The sequence below is a fragment of the Equus przewalskii genome, chromosome 7, assembly GCF_037783145.1.
Source record: "Equus przewalskii isolate Varuska chromosome 7, EquPr2, whole genome shotgun sequence".
Classification (NCBI taxonomy): Eukaryota; Metazoa; Chordata; class Mammalia; order Perissodactyla; family Equidae; genus Equus; species Equus przewalskii.
In genome coordinates this window covers 13,293,808-13,313,387 of record NC_091837.1, presented here as the reverse complement: position 1 = coordinate 13,313,387, position 19,580 = coordinate 13,293,808, and the positions used below count along the sequence as shown (strand labels likewise).

Below are 19,580 nucleotides of genomic sequence, written 5' to 3'. Positions count from 1 at the left end.
CGGCACAGCCGGGGGGCTTTCAGCCTAATGAGAACGAGGGCAGGGACCCCTGGCCTCGACACACTCTGCACAGTTCCTAACCACTGCTCGTTACATTATTTCCCAGCTCCAGAACTTTCGACCATGCGACGTTATCTACAGAGTCCAAACTTCTTGTGCTAGCTTCCTACGTAACCACAATTAGCCACTGTATGTCACTAACCTAAATTTCACTCATCTGACACTCTCTGACCTCAAGGAGCTTCTAACACAGCTAGACACAGGGCTTTATGACAGAAGCCGTCTTGTGTCACGTCTTGCACCATTTCTGCCCGCTCCACACATTCTCCGCTCCATCCTTATCTACGTCCTTGTCCTCAGCAGCTCTTTGACTCCGGCTTCTACTCACAGCCCCTCTTCTCCGCCTGCCTCCCCATGTTGTGCCCACCTTCCAATGTTCACACCTTCTCCAGGAAGCCCGCCCTCGCCACCCGAGCTGCAAGCCATGGCTCTGCCCTTTCAACATCTTCTAGCACCTTCTCTCATTTTGCAGGTGAGGAAACTAAGGCTTAGAGGTTGAGTCGCTTGTCCAAGGTCATCAACTTAGAAAGTGACAGGAATCCAAGGCCCCTGATTCCCAAACTGTTCCCGGGCCTGTGTGCCTACAGCTGGGGGTGAAGTTATCTTCACGCCGGCACAGCTGACCCTCACAACAGACTCGACAGCCAGAGCTTTGAAATTCTAAGTAAATAGTCCTGAATGAACTGACCGAGCTGTCCTCCTCTCCAGTCTCAGGACACCTCGTCCCTAACTCACCGTGGGACGCCCTGAGCAGCTGGACGCTGGGTGCTCACCGCACACAGGACGGACTGGACAAATGAGACTCATGACAGAAATGCTGCAAGGGGAGCTACAGTCACCTGGCGGGCAGGTCCTCTTGGCAGCCAGGCGCTTCAAACAACACAAGTAAGTTCTCCACATCACACTGTGCGTCGTGAGAGCCAGGGCTATGACGTCTCCGCCTCTGGGTCCCTCGGAGTGTGTGCACTCAAGGAATGCCGTGTGATAATCAACATCATTGCTGAGGGTCATGCCGAGCACATCATACATATCAATTAACCTAATTCTCAGCATCCATCTGTGAGCATTTGATACAGACGGAAACCGAGGCTCAGAAAGGGTAAGTCGCTTGCCCAAGCTCCCATGGCCAAGGAGTGCAGAAGCCAGGACAGGACACCAGCCGTCTGACTCTGAAGTGCTGCACCTCTGCTGAACTGACACCCCAACAAGTCAGACCTAAAACCACTTGGTGGGCAGAGCAAGGCAGGCATCTGACTGGGGGAGGGGGTGTGGTAGCCCAGAGCAGGGTGTCTGGTGGGGGGCAGGGCGAGGAGGGCATCCATGCAGGGGACAGGTGGCTGCAGAGATGGGAGGGTCAGTACAGAAGAGGGGTTAATCAAACAACTTACTACTTGAGGGACAAGGGGAGCCAGGTTCCTCATAGTCAGAGCAGGGAGTTACAAATATGGAGAGAAGAAGACAATGGACCCCAAGGTGCTGGATCAGAACTCAAAGGATCAATTTGAAATCATGGTCTTCAACACATTTAAATAAACAGAGAAATAAATATAGATGCGTGTGTGTGTACATGCATGTCACCCACATAGTCCCTAATTCTGCCCACTGAGAGGGCCTGAGGACAGCAACACCCCAATGTAACGAGCACACCTCCTTTAGCTTCTCAATCCCATTCTCCACTAGAAGGAATCAGGGCTCCTTGGAGAAACAACTGATTCCAGAGATGGGGTACGGAAAGCACAAGACGAGGTCTGGGCCATCTGGTGTCTGAGGCAAGGGCATGCTTGAAGGATGATGTGGACGTGTCAAGGGACACAGAAGCCAGCTTGAATGAGATCCCACTGGCCAAATGGGGGACAATCTGAACTTTGAAGTCAATAATACAATTTAACAGATTCTAAACCACTGAATGAAACAGACAAACCTGAGTCATACAGATATAAATAAATAGAAAAGTTGACAGGGGACACGATATTAACATCATTTCAAAGCATCCCCCCAAGAAATACTTCTTAATGATAAAGGGCAAAAGAATAACTGGACAGTAAAGAGGCCACACAAAACCCACGTTGGTGACCGAGGGGACATCACCAGTAACAGGACAAAGAGAAATCGCGTGCCCCCTGGCGGGATTCAGGGAGGACACAGCGTCGCTCCTGTGCTGTTCCCGCCAAAGATGCATGACCCGAATCTAATCGTGAGGGAACATCAGACAAACCCAAACTGAGGGACACTCTACAAAGTGACAGGCCCTCCTTTTGTCCTCTTCAAGTGTCCCGGTCATGAGAGTCAAAGAAAGACTGAGGAATGTCCCAGACTGAAGGAGACTCAAGACACAGGACAACTACACGCAACGGGCGGTCCTGAACTGGACCCTTTATTACAAAGGACGTTATTGAATCAGACAGTGGATCTTGAATGGGGTCTGAGGATCAGAAGGCAGTAACGTCTCAGGGCCAGTGGCCAGTGGTCACTGGTCAAGCGTCTGCTCTGTAGGAGAACGTCCTTGCCGTTTTCAAAGGGCCTCAGGCTGGTAACTTACTCTCAAACGGTTCAGAGAAAAATTGTGCTATATTTGCAACTTTTCTGTAAGTTTTAAATTGTTTCAAAATTTAAAAAATTATTTAAAAAATTCCACCTTAAGTGGATTTTGGTAAAATACTACTTGTAATTTTTCTTTGCTGGCAGGTGAGAAAAGCTTAAGACCATTTTGCCAGTCATTGTCCCCAGCGGACTTCATGGCTCTCCCCTTCCATCTTTTGGGTGCTGCCACCCTTACCAACCGTGAGCTCTCACCCTGCGCGAGGGCCCTCCTCCCCCTGCGTCTCCAGGATGACAGCAGCCGTGCTTCTGCACAAGGCAGTGGAGAATGGTGGGAAGCCCTGCCCTGCTGGCTCCTCCTGGTCTCTGTGTGCCCAGATTTGGAGGGCCTGCACACACACAGCCCTGGCCCGTGCGAAGCCTAATTCTAGCATTTTCTTGCTCCGAGCCCACACTTTTGGAACAGTGGGGGGCCAACCTGCCTGTGCCGGCCTCCCATTGTGAAGGGCACTCGAAGTCAGGACGCTGCAGGCCTACAGGATGGGACTCAGCATCCTGTTTTCAACGTTTGGGGCGGCCGGCAGCTTTGGCACCAAGCACTGCTGCTGACATCATCTCTCCAGACCACAAATACCCAGGTTAGCTGGTGGGATGGGCCCAGAGCGTCAGCTCTCCCTGTGGCCTCAGGGCCAAACCTAAGACGATCTGCTTGTCCGCCCATCACACTGGGTCTCCTGGGAACACCCACAGATGTCTACCAGGAAGAGTTCTTCAGAGGAACTGACCTGGAGCTATTTTCAGGACACCATGAATCAAGCAACTGATCTTATTTCTCTCTTTGCTTTGACTACTAGGAAGCTCAAAGTCGGATCTATAGCCAAACTCTGATCATTGTACCAACATTACGCCTGCATTCCACATACAAACCTCCCCCAGACTTCACCTTATTTTCCCCTGCTGTCCCCATGTCCCACTTCTCTAATTTTAAGTTATATTGTTTTCCATCAATTTTACAAGCTGTTTCAAATTCTTTTTGGAGAGAGCTAAGGTAGACACGGCACACAAGCTACCTCTGGAGGGTAAGGACTCTGTTTTCACTGAACATGGAAGCCCCAGCATTCGGCACCGAGCTCAATACACATATACGCGCTAAAGAAACATTGGCTGAGCTGATAAAGCAAACGACTCTAAAAAAAACTGCGTCCCACACCAGGTTGCTTCACAAGAGATAGTCCTCCGTCCGCGCCATGTGCTGGGCTCTGCCCAGGGCCCGAGGGAGCCCCCTTGCTGGATGGGGCAGTGACCACAGCGCCAGACCTCACGAGCCTCTCCCTAACTTCCACCCGCAACGGGCCTGGCACCGAAGAGGCAGCCTGCACCCTGGGGAAGGGACAAGTCATTTCCAGAGGCAGCAGCTGGCCTGGCTCTCTCCAGACCACCAGCATGGGCGCCCTCGTGGGAACTCTGCCGGGCCCAGGCCTGGGGGAGCGCGTCAAGCCCTGACCGGGAGTGACTCCCGCCAGCGCAGGGCGGCCCCAGCCCAGAGAGCACCGGACATGTCCTCACCCAGGGCCTCCGACGGCCTTCTTTGAAACAAAAGTCTGTTTAAAAATAGCTTCAAAAGGAGTCACTCAAAAAAAAAAAAAGAAAAAGAAATCTGTAAAAATAGAGGCACATAAGACACGAGGCCCCCAGATAAAAGCCAGCACAGGTTCAGGGGCCTGGGGGAGGCAGGTCACGCACTGCTCAGTTTTCCTCTTAGGTTCCACCGGCTCGAGCTTCGGTCTTTCGAGGTGCAACTCCCTCACGCCCACCGAGGGAGGGGAAGGCGGTCAGCAAGGGCAGCGGGGCCCTCACAACTCCCATCAGCGACGGTCACAGGACCGTGTCTGGCAGCACCAGGCGCCACACAGGACAAGCCCCTGAGCCTCACGGCCCCGAGAGGGAGACAACTTTTCCTCAGTTTCGGGGCCGAAGGTGATAGTCATGCAGGTTGTTGGGTGGCAGCGCCTGTTCCCTGATCCCGAGGCCCCGCTCTGCCCAGGACAGGCGACCCGCGTGACCCATCATTTACACGCAGTCCCGCGCTGCCCTGTGCTCCTCGCCCTGCGCCGTGAGGGAGGCGGGCGCCACCTCCCTGGGCACCAGGACTGACCAGGCCCCCGCAGGGGCGCCCCACAGGCCAGCCTCGCATCTTGCCCCACCCCAGCCCAGTCACTCAGCACGCCTTGAGGACAGCTCCTCTTTGCTTTGATTAATCCTGTTCTGATTAATCCTGTTTTCTTACCGCCTTCCCTTGAAGGAGAAGGCCTCGTCTAAACGTTCTCCTGGTTTCAGGAACTTTCTAATAAACTGTTCAAATCCGGAGATCTGACCGCAGCGCACCGCGTGCCGAAGGTAGGTTCTGAAGGCCGGGGTCCTCTCCTGCCACGTGGCCGCTGCTCCGAGCGTGGCCTGCGCCTGAGGGGGAAACGGCGCTGGCTCCACGCTCAGCCGAGGAGGAGGGTCCAGGCAAAGCGTCCACGTCCTCAGGGACCACCCCAGCTTCCTCCATCTCAGGGTCAGACCATAACCCTGACCTGGCCAGAGACCCCACAAACAGATGACCCTGTTCTCAGCATAGGGACAAAAAAGAAACTCTAGAGACTCTGTTACAATCTACGGTGAATGACTAGGAGCACAATATAACCCGGAACTAGACTGGGGGTCTAAGGACCCTTTCCTGGATTTGGAAGCCACCATCCCATCTGGTCTCTTCACTTTACAAAAGAGGAAGTGGGAGTCCAGAGACGTTTAGCGACTTGCCTACTGTTGTACAGCAGACACATCTCGGGTTTTCTGACTCCCTCTCACAGCTTTGTTCCATTTACCGGGAGGGTGATCACCAGTACCTGTGAAGTCACCAGTGAAGCGAGAGCTCGCACGAGCAGTGCCGGTGTGCTCAGTGCGTGGGAGGAAGGAGACCAGAGCCCCACGGCTGACTTTAGAAGTGTAAGTACTGGTATTCCAAAAGATTAATGAAACACACTAGACTCGGAGCAAAATTCATTTTAAGTTAACCTGAATAACAAGTTTAATTAAGCTCCAACAGAATCAAATTAACTATTCACCTCTGTCCTCATTTGTCCCAACTGTAGGACGAATTTTCTTTTTTTTTCTTCTCCTCCCCAAAGCCCCCAGGTACATAGTTGTATATTCTAGTCATGGGTCCTTCTAGTTGTGGCATGTGGGACGCTGCCTCAGCATGGCCTGACGAGCGGTGCCATGTCCGCGCCCAGGATCCGAACCAGGGAAACCCTGGGCCACTGAAGCAGAATGCGCGAACTTAACCACTTGGCCACGGGGCCGGCCCAAGATGAGTTTTCTAACAATAACAAAAAATTAACACATACTGAGGGCAAATTCTGACTTTAAAATCAAATGTTTCAACAAATTGTTAGAAATTACACCTGAGTTAAACCGAAAGCAACAGCAAAACAGTATAAGGGCTCCAGAATTTTAAGTTTGTGTACTCCAATATTTAAAATTGGGAGTCAATGGGAGGCCCCTGACTATAAAGCCGTGGGAGTGGGGACAGGAAGAGGTGAGCCACACAGATTTGCACATCTCCTGTGAGGGAGCGGGGCAGAAAGGAGGGGCCATGGGTTTGAGTCACAGTGGCCTTCGTGCTAACCCTGCTCCGGCCTCTCCCAGGCCCTGTGAACGGGAGTTTCCTGAAATGAGGAAGCAGCAGGCGTGGGGAGACGACACGAGATCCAGTGCACACGGGTCCAGGCCCACTGCCTGCACCCACAGGCCCCCAATAAACAGAGGCAGGCACCGTTACTCCCAGGGCTCTGCCCAGGTGACCTCCCCGGAAGGGGGATGCATCGTAATTCTTGCTCTGAGTAGAGCCCAGGGAGGTCAGGTGACAGGACTTGTCTAAAGTACACAGCCCGTGGTGGGACGGCAAAGCCACGGTTCTTCCCGACGAGTCCACTCTGCCTCCTCATGAGAGATCCGAATCGTCAGGAGGAGGGTCAGTAGAGATGGCTCTTGAATTTTGAGGCTAAGATACAGGTTTTGGAGGCAGAGAGACATGGCCCTTGAGAGTCCTGGCTCCACCACTTCCTGCTAAACGGAACGGGGCCAGTTACCGCTCTGAGGCTCAGTCTTCTCACCCAGAGAATGGGAATAAAAACGGCGCCTTCCTTACAGGATTTCTGCGTGGATTACAGGAAACACCGCATGCGAGGCAGCTCACGGAGTGGGGCATGTTTGAAGTGCTCACTCCCACATCTCTGCCCCTGCTGACACACTGTGAATGCGCCTGTGTACGTGACCTGCTGTCCCGTCTCCCCCAGCAGGACGGCAGCCACGAGAGCAGCGAGTTCTGTTGGTTCTGTTCACTGCTCTGTTCCAGCCCGGAGAAGAGCACTTGGCACAAAGCAGGTGCTCAGGAAACATCTGTTGAATGAATAGCTCATAAGCAGACAGATCAGGAAAAGAGGACTGAGATTCATCTAACACGGCCAGACTGCAGGGCGAACTTGCAGGAAAAATCTCTCTGTCTTTTGTTTCCTGTACGTCATCCAAGACCACTTGGAGTTCCCCAACGTGACACGGAACACAGAAGACTCCCTTTACGAGACCTCGATGGCCTGTCCAGTGCACAGCAGGCGCCATGAGGGTGGAGGCTGGCAAGGCCCCAGCCCTCGGTGGGCTCACGGTCAGGAGGGCAGGGCCGGCTTCATGGGCAGGCGCCCCGTGCAGTCGCTCAAGGCCCCAGGCTCAGGAGGGCCCGAGCTTGGTCAATGCTCTGCCGTTGCCATCTTGAAATTCTTAACTGTTTTTTAACAAAGGGCTTCACAATTTTAATTTTGCACGTGCAGTCGGTCCTGCTAGTGGGAAACATTTGAGTACTTAAGTAAATATACTACAAGGCAAGTCCCAAGGAGAGAAAAATGCCTGAGGGAAGAAAAAGGAAGAGTCATAAACCACTTCCTACAGCAGCTGGTGCCTGAGGAGGAGCAAGCAGGGGCATTTGCTGAATGTCCCCGACGGGAGAGGAGCCTCACGTAAGGAGCACATATAATTCTGACAACAGCCCTACACGCTCGCATGATTATGCCCATTGCGAACGGAGGCCTGCCCAAGGCCGTATGACAGCCGAGGGAGGTGACAGAGGTGGGAGCCAAACCCAGGCCCACCTGTCCCTAAGGCCAAGGCTCATGGAGAAAGATCTAAGGGTCAACAGAGGTGGTATTTCAGAGGACAAAATATGCAAAGTTGGGGCGCATCCAAGAGGCGCCAGCCTGAAAGTGTGAACAAGCGTGTGCGTGCAGAGTGGAAAGGACATGACATGCCCTGGCACAGGGCTCGAACCCTGTGGGGTCCCCAGCGCTCCAGGCCCCCTCCCATGAGGGCTGAGCATCCCTCAGTTGGCATGACCTGTACGTAATGCACGCCTGCTCCACTCCAACACTCACGGAAACCTATTTGTTCCCCTGTCTGTTTTCTCTACATTAGACCGGGGCCTCTCCAGAACTCACACAGACTGATCCTGGTGGGCAGAATTCTGAGAAGGCCCAAGATCCCAGCCCCGGGTGCAGGTGCCCTGGGTGAGCCCCTATCCTGAGTCGGGGGACCAGGGAACTGGGTGGGATAGCTGCTCCCCTAATTAGGTTACGCAGTATGGGAAAGTGATAAAGGGTCACTCCCAGGATGGCATTCAGTTACAAGATGCCAGAGCAGCAGATTCTGCCATCGGCCTTGAAGAAGCAAGCCGTTGTGACTTCCACAGCTGCAAGAAATGAATTCTGCCAAGAACTGGCGTACGTTTGGAAGAGGACCTTAACCTCATATGAGACCCCAGCCCCAGCCAACACCCTGACTGCAGCCAGGTGAGACCCCAAGCAGAGGACCCAGTGAAACCTTGTCCGGATTCCTGACCCATGGGAACTGCAAGAGAATACCTGGGTGGTGTTGTGGACCCTGAGTTTGCAGGCTTGTTACACACAACAGATAACTGATTCAGCCACCAGCTGCACAGAGCCTGGAGGCCACAGATGCTCCACACCTCTCGGCAGGACTTAACCGGACAGACTCTCAACAGGGACAATAAAATCCAGGCTAAGATACTGTCGAGAAAGGCAGAGAGGAGCCCCAAACAGTGGACAGGAGGCAAAGAAGAGGTCCTGCATAGACATGGGGAAGCGTGTTCTGCGGACGAAGGCCATGCCAACCCCAACGCCACCCGGACACTGTGGGGGAAGGAGAGAGGACACAGCCACCTTCAGAAGGCGATGAGGAGAAAGGGGTCCTCTGGGGAACTCGAAGTTAAGACCAAAAGGGGAGAGGAGCACGGAGGGAAAGGCAAAGGTGTCAGGGAGTTCACAGTTTACCACTGAAACCGGATGAAACAGAGAAGACGAAATCCTGAGGCTCTGGCCCAAATGTTTGCTTGGGCAGACAAGAAAAAAATTAAAAGAACGCTAACAAATATTTTCATGCACTTGACTTGGAAACGCTGGATGGGGAAAACAGCATTCACTCCTGGTCCACACTCTGGAGACAACACAACCACGTTCTCTCCTGGGGCCCTGCCTGGCACACAACCACCGACTTCTCATGCCAGACTGAGGCAGCTCCCAGGACGGCCAGGGAGCCAGGAGCCGCTGCCAGCAGGCCATCTGCTCACCAATTCCCACAGTCTGAACGGCACGGCTGCCCAAAGGGCGCTGCTGGAGGCTGGCAGCAGTCTGTACCCGCAGCAAGCAGGCAAGGGAGGGAGAGAAGCGGGTCCATCCTGCTCTGCGTCCGTCAGCTCCATCCTGGGCAGGAGGTGATCGGTTCTTGAGACCTTTCCCAGAAGGCCTATGAAGAAGCTGTCTGAATTATGACACTGATTCTGCAAAGTGTGCATTCCTATTTGCATCTTACAGGGATGGAGCCAGTAAAGGGTATAGGCCGCTCCAGGTCAGAGCATCCGTGGTGGCAGCCCTCTCAGGGCCAGGTCAGCCCAACACGGTGGACACAGCACCTGCAGGGAGCCGGCCCTCCAACTCGACGCTGTGAACTGACACCAAGAGGAACAACACCTGACGAGACCAAACGTAGCAGCAGTCCTCCAGCCCCTCGTGGACTGGACTCTGTGCAAGGAGCCCCACACAAACCACCTGACAACCCTGAAAGACGGTGGCTTTCTCTCTGCTTTACAGATGAGACCTACAGAGAGGGGCACAGTAACCCACAGGGGGTAGTAATCCCATAGGGACATGGTAACCACACGGGCAAAGGAACTCAGCTCCTAGTGCAGGAGCCCGGTGCTGAACCTCGGTCTGCCTGACTCTGAACCCCTCGCTCTTTCCTCTACACCATGCTCTCTATCACACAGGTACGCAGTTTACCGCAGGCTCAGAACAAAGTGAACATACGTAAAGTGTCGTGATGCTATGCCCTGCCAGAGGTAAGGCCCTGACGTGAAGGGAAGCACCAACACAGGGATGAGACGAAGCACAAGCACCTGCAATGTAAGGCAAGGCTGGGGCCTGGCACAGAGAGGAGACCAAGAGCCACCGCTGCCTCTGGAGACGGGTCACAACGTTGGAGGCAGGACACTCCGAGCTGGCCGCAACGACTGTGGCCAGCTGCAAAAGAGCTGGCTTAGAGGAAGAGCATGGTCAGGGGGCAGGGGTCGTCCTGTTCGAAGCAGCAACAGGGTGCTAGCACCGCAGGGTGAGGGGCGTGCACAAAGACGGTGAGGACCACAAGGAGGAAGCGTGGGCGCCTCCAGACCAGTGTCCATCTGCGAGTGGGGGTGACAGAGGGAGGGAGAGGGACGGGCAGATGGCTGGCCCCAAGAATAAGGACCCGGAGGGTGGTGCCACCAGGGGGGACTGGGGAACAAGAGGGCAGGTGGGACAGAAGCCCCAGCCCACGTGCTTCGGCAATTCACTGGCTATGGGTGAGCAAAGGTAACTTCTTGGATGATTCGAAAGACGAAACCATCCATTAAGGGCAGACAGAGCGGGGAGGGTGGAGAGAGGACCATGCTGCTGTCCCTAGGTTTTCTGCCCACCTGCAGCCCTCAGACACCAAATCAGGTCAGTCTGCCTTCAGGATCCATTTGAAGCACAGAGAAATCTCTCCTTAACTCTCCTCCCCTCAAACAGGCAAAAACAACTGACTATTCCATACATCTTTCTCTGGAAGAGGCCTATTGAGATGGCCTGGAAATGCAAATTAATCAAAGCTTCCTGTTTGGCTGGAAGGGTGACACAGCAGGAGGTATCTTCCGCCTCACAAGGGGAGTGAAACATCAGGGGAGCGAAGACAGACTGAAAAGGGAGCCGAGAGGACAAGCTCAGTAGCACCCAGGTCCTGACGCCAGCCCGGATCTCCCAGCGTGCACAGCGGCCCTGGGACCTGCCGAGAAGAGGGACTCATGGTGGTCAGAGCGATGGGACACCCTGGGAGGCAGTGCCACCTGCGAGCAGCGTCCGTGGGTCTGACTCTCCAGCGGTCTCTAACCACCTGGGTGACCTGGGGCAAGTCCCCTCATCCATGTGTCCCAGACAGTGGGCTCAACTGGACCACAGACGTGGGCTCCAAGAAGGCGGCGGCACGTGACAACGCGGGTGTCAGAGGCAACGGAGCCTCGCTTCCAACACAGCAACTCCCCCACCCCCACCCCCCACACGCAACCCTGGGCCCTGGTCCTCACCTGGGAACCAGGAAACACTTTCATGGGGTCGCTGTGAGGACAAAATACGGTAGTACCCAGAGCTGCCGGGACGGTCCTTCCTGTCCCTTTGTAAGGTCCTCTCTAGCCCCAAACTGCAGAGTAAGGGGCTTTTGATTGCCCAGAAGAATACACACGTGTTTTCATAACACTGCTATTTCTGAGGGTTTTTTTTTTAAGATTTTATTTTTTTCCTTTTTCTCCCAGAGCCCCCCCGGTACATAGTTGTGTATTTTTAGTTGTGGGTCCTTCTAGTTGTGGCAGTGGGATGCCACCTTAGAGTGGCCTGATGAGCGGTGCCATGTCTGCGCCCAGGATTCAAACCAGTGAAAGCCTGGGCTGCCAAAGTGGAGCGCGGGAACTAAACCGCTGGGCCACAGGGCCGGCCTCTCTGAGTTCTTTATTAACTGAAACAATTCAAAACACTATGCTGTTCGCTAATGAAAGGCAATTAAAAAAAAATAGTTCTTTGCCTCAAAGACAATCGAGGTGAGGGCGATAAATGCTTTCTCCTGGCCAAGAGCCCTGAAAGAAGGAAGAGACTCCAGCCCCAGGTAAGGGCTGGAGCAAAGCTCGGGGCGCAGCTGCTCTGCGGGTCCCACACAGCAGCCAACAAGCTCTCCTCCCAGCGCCTCCTCTCCCAGTTTCCGAAGAGCAGACTTCCACTTCTCCCCATCCCTGCCTCCACGCAGAGAGCCCAGCAGGTCTGCAACATGGCCCACTGCTGCCCCCACTTGGAGTCTGGCTGATTCCAGCCTTCGAGCCCTGCCCTCGAGCCTGAGCAACCAAAAACCCCAGGCGAGAGAGCCGCGGGCCCCTCCTGGAGCGTGACATTAACATGAGGACCCAGCAATTGAACTAAGGCAGCCTGTGATTTTTGCAGGCTACTGTTTCCCTCCAGACGTGATCCTGAGAAATCACGCGTGCCACAATAGAAGGGAATACGTTCCCTCCCTTCTCAAACACAGAAACTTCAAAGACGGGCCAGGCATATTTCTACCGCTTCTGCATGTGGGTTCAACCAGGAGAACATCCTGCTCCTGGGAATGAAGGGCTGACCCCAGTTTCTGAACACATATTTCCTTTTCCAATTAATTTTCCTCCTCCTCACAAGATGAAACAGACTTTTTTTTCTAAAGAACGATATCCTTGAACTCTGTTTACTTTTTTAAACTCTAAGAGTCAGAGTTTAAGCCGGCTCCCTGGTACAGAGGAATACATTATATAATGCCGTGCTAAATCTTCTGTAAAACAACAAAATACCCACAGAGAAGGCCTTAATTTTTGGCAAAGAAAAAGAAAAGTACTTTTGATGTCTACTTGGGAATATAGCAAACGAGGGCTACAGCGTAAGGAATTTCTTAAATGAGCATAGCTAAAGAGTTCTCACAAGCAGAAAAAACACCTTGAATTAATAAACTTGGGGGTTGAAAGTCTGTTTCAAATCAGCAATGTGCTTACCTCAAAAGGAGTACCTTACTGAAAGCAGGAAGGAAAAGTGAGGCATATTACAGCCATTATTTTTTTAAAAAGCAGAGGTAAAATCTGGAAGGAAGTTTATAAAGATGCTCCTAACGGTAAAGCAAGTGTGGTGGAATATTGGTAATTATTTTCCTGCTTTCTAAATGTTATATAATGTTATCAAAGCTGTTTACAGTTAAAACAGCTGTACCATTTTTAAAGCGCTACTTTTGTATGATGCTTTCTGTATAATTTTTAAAGCACTGCTACAAAGGTGGTGTATTGTTTGTTGAGGTTCTCCCTTCTGGAAAGAACAAGAGTACTCCTTACCTGCTTGGAAGAAAGCTGTAAGAACCAAAATTACAAGTCTGCTTACCTGAGGTTTAACTTTCGATCTTCATCGCTGCCAGCCTCCAACTACAGAGAAAGAAAGAGAATGTCACACCACAGACACCACGAGCAACAAGCCTCCGATACTACTCTCACATTCTCTGCTCTGGTGTCTGAAAAAGACACAGACATCCAGGAAACCTGGCTATTTCTAAAGGGCCGCACCCTTTCCTCACCAGTCCCGCTCTGCTGTTCCTCTGAGTAATTTCCAGGGAGGAATTATCGGGTTTCCCCAAGTGTATCCACATGCCTTCCAGAATACCATGGATCGATTCCTGCAATTGAACATTCCTATCTGGCATCACACTCAACACACTCATTTGGCTCTCAGTTCTCAACTTTCCAGGGTTGTTTAGGATCTTATCCTGTTTTTCTTTTTCGAGGGGAGGGGGCTATGTTTTAAGAGAATCCATTTCCTCCTTCAAGCTAGGCAATGGCTGAGTGATCAACGGCATCTTAAGCCCTAGTGCTCGGGTTTTAAAAAAAACCATTCCAGGCCAGGATCAGGCTGTCCATCTATGGGTCTCAAAAGCTCTTAGTGGTTCTCAAAAAGGCTTAAATGTTTGATACAAAACTCTCTATGCTATTGGTTTATTGACATAAATGAAAGAAAGGGATATTTAATATTTTCTAAAAGTTAAAAGGCCAGGGGCTGGCCTGGTGGTGCAGCGGTCAAGTGCGCATGTTCCACTTTGGTGGCCCGGGGTTCGCCGGTTCGGATCCCGGGTGCAGACATGGCAGCACTTGGCATGCCATTCTGTGGCAGGCGTCCCACATATAAAGTAGAGGAAGATGGGCATGGATGTTAGCTCAGGGCCAGTCTTCCTCAGCAAAAAGAGGAGGATTGGCAGCAGATGTTAGCTCAGGACTAATCTTCCTCAAAAAAAAAAAAAGAGTTAAAAGGCCAAGAGGGTTAGGTTCCAAAAGTAACCACGACTTAAGCCCCAATTGCAATTTTTCCTTTTTTCTTTCAAGGAAAAAACTGAAATGAGAAGAAACATATCCCCACTGCCCATCCCCCCACCCCGCCCACCCCATCACATACACGCACAACTCTGCACCTCTGATTTTGGCATGTTTTGTAATGTTGCACAGAGGAACCCAGTTAATGGGCAAGAGAAACCTCAAAAGTAGTGATGGCTGGTAGAGATGCAAGGCTGATGGAGGAGAGAACCCAGACAGAAGCCAACAGCGATGGAAAAGGGTACAGAGCTAACACAAGGACTGGCCTGGGCCGCAAGGCACACACACCGAGGTGGGAATTTCAACAGAGAGTGAGTACACCAGAGGGTCCCGGAGTCCCTACATTTTATTAGGATAATATATGTGGGGTATGATGCAGAGGCAAACACTGGTGGCCAATTAGTTCTCACGCTTCCTACCCGACATTGAAGGAGAAGTGGAAAAACTGGAGAAGGCTCTGCTGACCACAGGGCCATGAGTTTCAGCCCTCAAGTGAAGCACACACAAAACCACTCACACAACAACAAACTCAGACGAGAATACTGGCTCTAACTCAGTGGTTCTCAACCAGGGGCATTTTTCTCAACAAGGGACACTGGGTAACGTCTGGAGCCGTTTCACGGAGAGCGCTACTGGCATCTAGTGGGTGGAGGACACTGTGCTGCTAAAAATCCCACAAGACACCAGACAGTCCCCCACAGCAGAGAATTTACTGGCCCCGATGTCAGCAGTGCCGAGGTTGAGAAATCCTGATGCAACCCAGAAAAAGGGACTGGAGATCTGCCTGTGAAAATTAGTCACTGTTGAACGTTTGTCAAAAATAACAATGTTACCATCCATTCCTGAAAGTTATTGATTTATCTCTTCTTGTGCGCTTCGCCTGTCCTCACAAAGGAAGGAGATAAGGTTAACAGTAAAATGACATAAATGAGATAATGAAAGATTGGAAACAAATGAAGAGTGTTGCTTTGCCAGTCAGGCTGTGATTTCCCTCAGTTCCCACACCGAGTAGCAGGATGGGCTGAGGCCCAGAGAGGGGAAGTCACCCGGGGAGGGTCAGGCCGGAGGAAGAGCCAGCCGGGCCCCTCATCTCCCAACTCCACGCGCATGCGCTTGCTCTCTCTGTGTCATCTTGCTTCATGGCCTACCCCCTGTGGAAGAAAGCCTCGCCTTCCAGGGAACATCTCGGCCTCTGCTCGCTCACTTGGTGACAAAGGCTGCTGAGTTACTCAAGTCAAAGAAAGCTGGCTGAGTTTTATTCTATGTTTTTTGGGTCATGGGCACTTTGTGACAATAATGCTTTATATAATAATTTTAAATGTGTCTAGTGGAAACAACCCAAATGTCCAACAAAATGCAGTACATCCATACAATGGAATATTATTCGGCGATAAAAAGGAATGCAGTACTGACCCATGCTACGACATGGATAAGCCATGGAAACATCATGCTAAGGGAAAGGAGCCAGTCACAAAAGACCACATAGTGTAAGATTCCACTTACATGAAATGCCCAGAATAGGCAAATCCAGAGACAGAAAGCAGCTAGTGGTTGCTCAGAATTAGCGAGAGTGGGGCAGGGGTGGGTGGGTGATGGCTAAGGGGTTTCTTTTTAGAGTGATGAAAATGTTCTGGAATTAGATAGTGGCGATGGTTGTACAACCTTGTGAATATACTAAGAACCACTGAATTGTACACTTTAAAATGGTGACTTTATGGTATGGGAATTATATCTCAGCTAAAAAATAATAAAACTTTTAAAACGTGCCTAAGGCGAGAATATATCAGGTCTAAATAGCAGAGAACGTGGGGTTTACAGTCGGAGACCTCGTCTAAGAGGCCCTCAGTGCAACCCCTTCCTGAAGCCAAACTCCTCACTCATCTCACACGGTTTTTGAGAAGGGAACACGAGATGAAGTGCCCAGAAGTACTCTGTAAACTCCAAGACGGCAGTCACAGGAATGACGCAGGAGAACAGATGTCTCTGTGGGGAGGAGGGAAGCTCATAGCCTAACTTCTCAGTTGCAGCCAACTGGCCACCAATGTTCTTTCTCAGTGTGCAGAGGAAGGGTTATTAGAATCTTCCGTCTGTAGACGAGATAACTCACTCATGGCTCAAGCTCGCAGCCACTCCAGACACGTTCCTGCCAGTCCCAGCAAAACAGGCCCAAGAGGTACCCGCCGGGAGCCGGCGGGACAGACACGGCTGCTACGCCAAAGACTCGTCTGTTCCTCTGTCTCTTACAGACCCACACAAACCCTTTCGTGTTATCAGTCAACTTCCTCCACGCTCTCCCCGGAGAGGGGGCCTGAACCGCACAGATGCTGGCAGGGCCACTTCCTGGGCCTGCAAGCTCCTCCTCCAGCCTCCTCTCTCCTTTCTCTAAACAGTTCGCCATCTCCTCCTCCAGCTGCTGTCTTCAAGTCAACACTCGGCCTTGCTATGAATGTGAGTTTAGACCAGAGGCCTTAACCAGTTTTCCATGAGAAAGTGGGGGAAAGTGGGGAACAAGGGAGTCGCTCTGCAGCTGCAGGAGTGATCTGCTCAGAGGCCTGAGGGCCCAGCCTAGCACAGTCCAACCCAAGTGTCAGCCTCTGAGGACCAATTCCCCAATTGACCCCAGGGTGAGGAGCCAGCCAAACACAGGCCTGGTCACACACAGGCCCACAGAAACCTGCACAGTGCAGCGGTGCCCTCTCAGCCCCAGAATGCACCCGTGCGACCACAGACACCCGAGCATCGGCCTCAGCCATACAGCCAGATGCTCATTAACACGCAGTGCCGAAAGACAGCTCAAAAGGGAAAACCCAGACTCAGCTGCACACAAAGACATGACACACTGCCACAGAGCACCCTGAGCTCACTCAGTCACTGTCACACAGTGACACGGCACGCGAGAGGCACAGCCATGCACACCAAGAGCCGGCGCTCCAGGGGCGTGCCGTCGGGGAAACAATCTCACACATTCACAGGGGCACCCCCGGTGGCGTCTCTCCCAGCATCACACGGGCACAGTTCCCAGCAGACAGGCCACAGAGTCACACACAGGGAAAGTCACACAGTCAGGCCCACAGGGAGAGGGCCTACACCAGACACAGGGTCACAAATCTCAGAAGCAGTGTCTCTCACACAGTCACCCAATTAGGATTCCCGGCCCCTCACCCAGTCTCCTGCACATTCACCCCCAGACAGGGGCTGAATATCCAGGGTCACTGTCACACACCCAGTCTCCTGCACAGTCATCCCCAGATGGGGGTCACACCTGCAGCCACCCTCAGATGGGGGGGTCACTGTCACACATACATGCTCCCGCACAGTCACCCACACACAGGGTCACTGTCACACACAGAGTCTCCTGCACAGTCATCCCCAGATGGGAGTCACACCTGCACAGACACCCCCAGACAGGGGGGACACTATCACACATATAGTCTCCCACACAGTCACCCAGAGACAGGTCACTGTCACACACACAGTCTCCTGCACAGTCATCTCCAAATGAGGGTCATATCCGCACACCGAGTCACCCCTAGACCAGGGGGTTACACCCACACCCACAGTCTCACTGCACAGTCACTCCCAAACAGGGGTCGCACCCACAGAGTCACCCCCCCAGGCAGGAGGTCACTGTCACACAGTTTCCTGCACAATCACCCCCAGAGGAGGGTCAGAGTCAAAGTTTCACTGCACAGTCACCCCCAGACGGGGTCATGCTGCACACACGGTCACCTCCAGGCGGGGGTCACAACCGCACACACGGTCACCCCCAGGCGGGGGTCACACCGCACACACAGTCACCTCCAGGCGGGTGGGGGGGTCACACCCGCACATACTGTCACCCCCAGGCGGGTGGGGGTTCACACTCGCACATACGGTCACCTCCTAGGCGGGCGGGGGTCACAGCGCACATACGGTCACCTCCAGGCGGGTGGGGAGTCACACTCGCACATACGGTCACCTCCTAGGCGGGCGGGGGTCACACCGCACATACGATCACCTCCAGGCGGGTGGGGAGTCACACTCGCACATACGGTCACCCCCCCAGGCGGGCGGGGGTCACACCGCACATACGGTCACCCCCAGGCGGGCGGGGGGTCACACCGCACGCGGCCTCCCGCACAGTCACCCCAGTCCGGCTGCCCGGCGGGGTCGCAGAGCGGGTTCCCCGCAGGCCCCGGCGCCCTGCCCGGCCCTCGCGGCCCAGGCCGGGCGCGGGCTCACCTCGCTGTTGCTGGCGGAAGAGGAGGCGGCGCTGGGTGTGGGCGAGCGCTGCAGGGTCACCAGGGCCATGGCTGCGGCGCGGCGCGCGGGGCCGCCGAGGCCTCGGGCCGGAGCCGGAGCCGCCGCCGCCGCCGCCGCCGCCGCCCGGGCCGGGCCGGGGGCGCTCCAGGAGCCGCGCGCGGGCGGCCGGGCCGAGCGGGGCCGGGCCGCCCCTCCCCCCGCCGGCCGCCGCCCCGCCCCCGCCTCCCGCGCCGGCGCGCGCCGGGCCCAGCGCGGGGAGGGGGCGGGGCCTAGCGTGGGGAGGAGGTGGGGCTCGGCGCGGGGAGGGGGAGGGGCCTAGCGTGGGGAGGAGGCGGGGTTCGGCGCGGGGAGGGGGCGGAGCCCAGCGCGAGGCGGGGACGGGGCGGGACCCGGCGAAGGGAGGGGCGGGGCCCAGCGCCTGGCGCAGCGAGGGGAGGGGGCGGGGCCCGGCCGCGGAGAGGGGGCGGGGCGCGGGCCGGTGCGCGTGCGCGGAGGGCGGGCCGGAGCAGCGGCCCGAGGCCCTGCTGGCTGGTCAGGGCTCTGCGCGCCTGGCCCGCCGGGCTGGACGGTGAGCGAGGCTGTCCCCAGGGGCCTCCCGCTGCGCAGGCGGGAAACTGAGGCCCTCCGGCCGCGCAGCCTGGACTGCGCAGGGCGGGGAGGCGCAGGGACCAGGAAGGACGCCCCCGGGTCCCTGCGCCTGGAGCCCCGTTCGCTTGGTCCTGGCCTCTGCGATATTTACGGAGCGCCTACTGAGTGCCCGTCATGGAGTATTCAGCAGTGAGCAAACTAGATTAAGCCCTCAGGGATCTTACAGAGGTGAATCAAATTGGTAGGCACGTCTTCAAAATTGTTTTGCTAATCCTTCTATATGAATTCCTTCTCTGTGTCTAGAAACCCAGCCAAATTCCCTTGGGAAGGCTTCTCTGAGAAAGGGACATTTGCTCTGAGGCCTGACCTACGAGCAGGATAGCTGGTGAAGGGAGAAGACACAGCTCTGGGGTGGGTTGGAGGTGGGGGCTGCACAAAGGCACAGAAGCTGGAAGGAGGTTGTCCGCTGGCACCCAGGGAGGTGAGGAGGGAGAGAGTGGCCTGAGTCAGGATGCGCTCTAGAGAGCTCTGGATGCTGCGTGGATAATGGACTGTGGGGCAGAGGGGAGAAGGGAGACCAGGGACAGGGTTGCCTGGGGAGAGGGGATCAGTATGG

At 54.3% G+C, this 19,580-nt stretch overlaps 1 protein-coding gene across 7 annotated transcripts in view; it reads right to left on the bottom strand.

Annotated features, from left to right (window-relative positions):
• SSH1 (slingshot protein phosphatase 1) overlaps positions 1-18,566 on the bottom strand; it is a 61,544-nt gene extending 42,978 nt beyond the window's left edge. For 2 of the 7 annotated variants that reach the window (XM_070627044.1, XM_070627045.1), the window contains exons 1-2: positions 18,356-18,398; positions 13,158-13,198 (exon numbers count right to left, since the gene is read on the bottom strand). Coding sequence is in view for 4 of the 7 variants with exons in the window: in XM_070627041.1 (XP_070483142.1) it covers positions 13,158-13,198; positions 13,348-13,491 (185 nt within the window). In the remaining 3 variants the exon portion in view is untranslated. The other 5 variants (XM_070627042.1, XM_070627043.1, XM_070627046.1 and 2 more) reach the window with 5 other exon arrangements.
• Positions 18,567-19,580: the final 1,014 nt, after the last annotated feature.